Source organism: Oryzias melastigma, linkage group LG24 (assembly GCF_002922805.2).
Source record: "Oryzias melastigma strain HK-1 linkage group LG24, ASM292280v2, whole genome shotgun sequence".
Lineage (NCBI taxonomy): Eukaryota > Metazoa > Chordata > Actinopteri > Beloniformes > Adrianichthyidae > Oryzias > Oryzias melastigma.
This window is the reverse complement of record NC_050535.1, coordinates 6,839,684-6,846,067: the sequence shown is the minus strand read 5'-3', so window position 1 is coordinate 6,846,067 and position 6,384 is coordinate 6,839,684. Positions and strand designations below refer to the sequence as shown.

General features: G+C 36.7%; 1 protein-coding gene and 1 long non-coding RNA gene across 3 annotated transcripts in view; one reads left to right on the top strand and one right to left on the bottom strand.

Moving 5' to 3' along the window:
- Positions 1 to 6,384, bottom strand: part of LOC112157865 (glutamate receptor ionotropic, kainate 2) — a 114,091-nt gene that overhangs the window by 56,427 nt on the left and 51,280 nt on the right. For both annotated transcript variants that reach the window (XM_024290922.2, XM_024290924.2), the window contains exon 6: positions 4,023 to 4,196. In XM_024290922.2, the coding sequence (XP_024146690.1) occupies positions 4,023 to 4,196 (174 nt within the window). The remainder of the gene's footprint in view (positions 1 to 4,022; positions 4,197 to 6,384) is intronic.
- Positions 1 to 6,384, top strand: part of LOC118598152 — a 60,719-nt gene that overhangs the window by 7,049 nt on the left and 47,286 nt on the right. The gene's annotated exons all lie outside the window — the stretch shown is intronic.

Below are 6,384 nucleotides of genomic sequence, written 5' to 3'. Positions count from 1 at the left end.
CGAAAATAATATCTAATTTTGCCAAAACAGCTAGCATGAAGCAAAAAAAAAAACATTAGATAAATTCAAAATTAGTTAAAACAATTCGAAAATAATATCTAATTTTGCCAAAACAGCTAGCATAATGCTAAAATTTTAACTAATCTTCAAATTAGTTGAAAACATTACAAAAAAATGTCTAATTTCGCCAAAACAGCTAGCATGAAGCAAACATATTAGCTAAATTCAAAATTAGCTGAAAAAAATGCTGAATCTTGCCAAAACCGTGAGCAGAATGGTAAAATATTAGCAAAATGGGAAATTAGCCACAATATAAATGGAAAAAATGTCTAATTCTGCCAAAACAGCTAACATGAAGCAAAAAAAACATTAGCTAAATTCAAAATTAGCCAAAACAATTGGAAAATAATGTCTAATTTTGCCAAAACAGCTAGCATGAAGCAAACATATTAGCTAAATTCAAAATTAGCTGAAAAAAATGCTGAATCTTGCCAAAACCGTGAGCAGAATGGTAAAATATTAGCAAAATGGGAAATTAGCCACAATATAAATGGAAAAAATGTCTAATTCTGCCAAAACAGCTAACATGAAGCTAAAATATTAGCTAAATTCAAAATTAGCCAAAACAATTGGAAAATAATGTCTAATTTTGCCAAAACAGCTAGCATGAAGCTAAAATATTAGCTAAATTCAAAATTAGCCAAAACAATTGGAAAATGTCTAATTTTGCCAAAACAGCTAGCATGAAGCTAAAATATTAGCTAAATTCAAAATTAGCCCAAAAAATGTGCAAAGAAATGTCTAATCTTGCCAAAACTGCTAGCATGATGGTAAAATTTTAGTTGAACTTTAAATCAGTTGAAAATTTTATAAAAAAAAATAAAAAGTCTAATTTCACCAAAGCAGCTAGCATGAAGCAATAAAAACATTAGCTAGATTCAAAATTAGCCAAAACAATTGGAAAATAATGTCTAATTTTGCCAAAACAGCTAGCATAATGCTAAAAATTTTAACTAATCTTCAAATCAGTTGAAAATATTACAAAAAGTGTCTAATTTCGCCAAAACAGCTAGCATGAAGCAAACATATTAGCTAAATTCAAAATCAGCTGGAAAAAAATGGAAAAAAATGTCTAATCTTGCCAAAACAGCTGGCATGATCGTAAAAATTTAGCTAAACTTTAAATCAGTTGAAAATATTACAAAAAAATTATAAGTTAGCCAAAACAGATAGTGAATATATTACAGACAGTACATAGTATATATATTAGAATTACACTACATATAGTACGTATAAATATATAGTATAATTAAACAAAATTGTAATTTTTATTTTCATTTTACACCTGGCAATTGGGTCGGATGCTAATAGGGTCCTTCAGATCCCAAGTATGAGTTGAGGCTCCGCCCTCTTTCTTCCCTTCTGCTGTTTTCCTAATTTGAAAGACACAAGTATGGCGCTAATTCTGTGCCTATTTGAACTTAGTTTTGTTTTAGTTCTGGGCTCTGTCTGAGCGTGGCGTGGCACGTGCCGACGCCATATTTTATTGTAACCAGAGAATAAATGGAGACTGTTCCAAGAAAATCCCTCCAGCATCCCGCGGCTTCCAGCATAGCAAAAATCCCAATGCAGGTTACACTAGCATCATACTCAAATTTGGCTAAACTCCAAATTAACCTAAAAAAACTGGAAAAAATGTCTAAATTAGCCTAAAAAAAGTTGCTAAAATAAACGCTAAATACCAAATTACCTTAAAAAATCCAGTAATTGCTGAACATTTTAGAGTTTGAATGATGTCTCCAGCTCAAAAGATTCGAAAGTTACTCAAAGATTTTGAAGAATTCATTTCCAAAGGGGCATTTTAAAAACCATAGAGTTTAAGAATACCAAAAGTACAAGCAGTAATGTCCTGAACGAGCTATTGCTAATTGATCACTATTGCTAATTCACACAGTTAGCAACAGAAAAAGAGCAGAAAGGTTCGACCAAAGCCTCCAGTTCATCTGTCTACACAAACATGAGCCTTATTTCAACGCAAAAATCTGCCCTGCAGATGGAAAATGAGCTTTTAAATAGAGTTTATCATTTAAAGACAATAACAAGGTAAAGCAAACATGGAGGTAGCAACATTTTGCTGTAATAACAGCAGGAGGTCTTTAAAACAGGATGGATAACGGCATCATGAGCACCACTAAGAATCACTACTCTCATGGATGTTGTGAAACTGCAGAAAAAATACATAAAAATCAGAGTGATACCTTGATTCTCGCCAAAGGGTGTGATACTAATTACTGCACATGTCAAGCATCCAAAGCTTTTGCTTCAGGCACTTCGGTGAATTTCAAAACTCTAATTGACAGACATCAAATGTAGCTTAAAATGTAAAGGTGAATTTATCATATTTATATTTAACTGAAAGCCTTTTGGAAATCTCGCTCTTATTTATGTAGACTAATTAGCATCCTTCTGGTTGAGGAGAGACTTCTCGCCTGAGACGACTCTCACCCTGAATGTCAGTGCGATTGTGCGCGCCCCTCATGGCGTGAGAAACCCATCCTCCCCTTAACGCCAGTAACATCCCCAACCTTTTTTTCTTTCATCAAAGCTCCCCCGCCGCCGTCCCTTTCACCCTCCTCTACCTCCAGCCATCTCAGTCAATCAATCCCTCACAGAAATCACAAGGTGACACGCAAGGTGTTGTCCTGGTAACCATCGCTACACAACTGTTGCCTGGTCACCGAGCTGCACGAACAAGACATCTGAGGGGAGTGCTGGAAAGGCTGGAGGGAGGGTTAGAAGGTCACGCACTCGCCGCCGCAGTCCGCCCCGTGTTTTATTTAACGGTACCACCAAGGTGGATTGAAAAAAATGTTACTTTAGCAAAAATATAAATCAGATGGTTGACATTTATTAAACTGAACTGTTCCTCTGCATATTTATCATATCAATAAATGACTCTTCCTTTTTCTGTTCACGCAGCAGGCACTTTGTTCACTCATTATTTGGAGGGAAACACTCCCGAAGACTCAAATACATCAGATTATAAATAGAACTCTCTAATGAAGCACTTTATCAAGCACGCCGTAGACCTCCTATTTATTATTGAAGTAGTTCACCGAGATATGTATATACATGTAACATACGAGCTGACAACATGATTCATGTGAGGCTAATTAATCAAAAAATTCATTAATTTCTAGGAAATGAGGCAACCTCTGTTCATTAATCTTTTTAGAAACCAAAAAAAGGAAATATTTTTGTTTTTTTATTAGTTTTCTGACAAGGTGTCAAAAATATAGATATCTTTGATCAAATCTGAGGGAGAATTAAGGCTGAGATTGATATACTGTACGACTAGGCGGCATGCGCCGCGTCTAATTCAAAGGCTTGTCTGTAACGACACGTCCTAAATTACACAGATATATCACACTAAATCTTTAATCTGCCAAGAAAAACAGAAAGGCTGCCTGAAAGAACGGAGGTGGGGGCTGTTTGTCTCCAAGGAGGGCGGGGTAAATCCACTGTTTACAACAACAGACCCAAAGAGGGACCTCGACTGGCCACGACGAGCCACTCTTTCTCTTTCACCTCATCCTTTCTGGATCCTGAAAAACCAAGGCCGTAATTTTCATCCAATTTGCTCCCCGTCTCTGCATGAACACTGACAGATTGTCATATTTTGGCCACACTCCCGGAGGAGAGTTGTGAGAGGCAGGAGGGCAGATAAACGGCTATCACCATTCACACCGGCTCATTACTGAGCATTTAGACGCAGGAACACACTGCATGCGGAGGGCGTTTACGCTGCTCCTGCGCCCTCCCCAGGAGTCCCGCACCATTAAGCTCATGATTGACAACTCAGACTCACCCAATCTCCCCTTTGAAATAAGTGCAATCAAATCCAAACACAACTGCCTGCAGCACAAACCCGTCATGGCGACTGGCTTCGCTCATGCGGCTGTGAGCAAATTAATATCCATATTTATGCGGATACGTACAGAACGTGTGGAATGAGACCCTACCGTCATGAATCCATCCAGCAGGCCCGAGTCCGGCTTGGGCGGGGCTTGGAGCCGCTCCATCGACCACTTCTCGATGATGGACGACACCTGAGAGTTTTCTGTGTTGAGGATGCGGAAACCCGTCATGTTGACGCCACTAAAGCGATACGGTTCCATGTCGAGAGCGAACAGGTCCTGGAAGCACAGTTAGAACATTTTATTTACTTTTGGATCAAAATCAAAGTTAGTTTATGACGGAATTAAAGACACCCTATGACACGTGTCAAAGTCATGGCCCGGGGGCCGGATCCGGCCCTCTAGATCATTTTATTTTATTGCTATTAATGGAGCTTATTTTTATTTAAAATTTAGACAAAATATATTTTTATGGAGAGTAAAATAGTGAAAGTTATTTAAGGTTTAAGTTGATTTCCTGACTTTTTACTATTCAAATTTATGTTAAAAAGTTACAGTTTTAAATGTTTTAAAATTGGCATTCTTATAGCTTTTTGGACTATTTTGGTATTTAATAAGATTATTTTTTAGGCTATTTTAGAGTTAAGTTAATATTCCAGCTACATGCTAACTGTTTTGGCAAATTTAGGCTTTATTTTTTGTTTTTATTTTTAGGTGTTTTGAAGTTTAGCTAACATTTCCGCTACATGCTAAATATTGTTTGGCTAATGTTTTAGCAAATTTAGTTTTCTTTTTTTGGGGGGGGGCGTTCCTGAGTTTATCTAATATTTCGGCTACATGGCTAATTTAGGCTTTATTTTTTGATTTTTTCAGGCTGTTTTGGAGCTAAGCTAATATTTACACGCTAGCTGTTTCAGTTATTTTAGGCTTTTTTTCGTTTTTTTAGGCTACTTTGAAGTTTAGCTATTTTTCAGCTACACGCTAGCAGTTTTTACCAAATTTAGGCTTTTTATCTTTTTTCTTTTTTTTTTTTTTAGCTCTTTTGGAGTCTAGCTAATATATCCGCTACATGCTAAATATTTTTTGGCTAATGTTTTAGCTAATTTAGTTTTTTTTATGGAGTTTATCTAATATTTCAGCTACATGCTGCTTGTTTTGGCTAATTTAGCCTTGATTTTTTTAGGCTGTTTTTTGAGCTAGGCTAATATTTACACGCTAGCTGTTTCGGTTATTTAAAGCTTTTCTCGTTTTTTTAGACTACTTTGAAGTTTAGCTATTTTTTCAGCTACACGCTAGCAGTTTTAGCTAATCTAATATTTATTTTATTTTATTTTGCTTTTTTAGGCTAATTTGGCATTTAGCTAATATTTTAGCAGGCTATCGGTTTCAGTGGCCAAATTCAGCTTACAGCATTCACACTAGCATTATCACAGGGAATGCTATATATCTAGTTCATAGTTATGTTAAAAAGTTACAGTTTTAAAAATGTAGTTTTAGAGTCTTCAATAGACGTTTATTGTGTTCGTACCGCGACCTAAGGTGTGTTTTGGATTTTGGCCCCTTGTACAACAGAGTTTGACACCCCTTCCCTATGACAATTTTTTTGATTAAAAAAAAAATAAAGTTTCAAGTAGTGTTTTAATTACGATTATGAAGTTTTTAACCCAAATCCCTCAACCTAAACATCTTAAAAAGCCAGTTTTCATGTTGATCTGAAGCCTCTGCTTCCAAAATCTCCTCTGAGGGGGCGTGGCTTTTGGAGCTGAGCTGAGTAGCCCCGCCCCTGACCCCCCGTCTGATTATGATAGCTCTGTGTCTATGTCCAAATCCCCCCTACTCACTACATAGTGCGTCTGCCATTTTCTAGTACTAATTTTAAAATCGAGTGCACTAGAAATTTCCCAGAAGTCATTGCAAAAAACAAGCCTGCATTGATGCTCACTAGATTAGCGAACATAGACCACAATGCATTGCTGTCAAACAACTTAGAGGGAAAAAAAACATGTTTAAATGTATTTTTTGGTCAAACCATTCACTTTTTCATTGTAAATTTCGTCATAAATTGGTATTGATTCCATTTTGACTTGTTGAAATCCGTGACGTCATATCCAGCGTTTAGAAATGTGAACGGCGGCTCATTTGACTGCAGCCAATGTGAAGATACCATCTTCTCTTCTCTAATTCATACAGAGTCTGCCTATGACTTGATTTCTTCTTACAGTTTTTCTCTTAAAAAACATGATTTTCATGGGAGGGGGGACTTTAAGAACTATGAGTGTAATCCAGAAGTTATTTCATCTCACAGTGAGCCAGTGGCCTTGATTAAGGCAAGACTTTCAAGGTTACAAGCCGGCTTTTGGTGAATTGCCATCTATCATGTGGAAGCGAAAGGACAACCCAATTGTCCTGCATGCAGCATATTTGGCATCAAACCAGCCAGAAATCTCTGGGAGGCAGCAGCACAGTT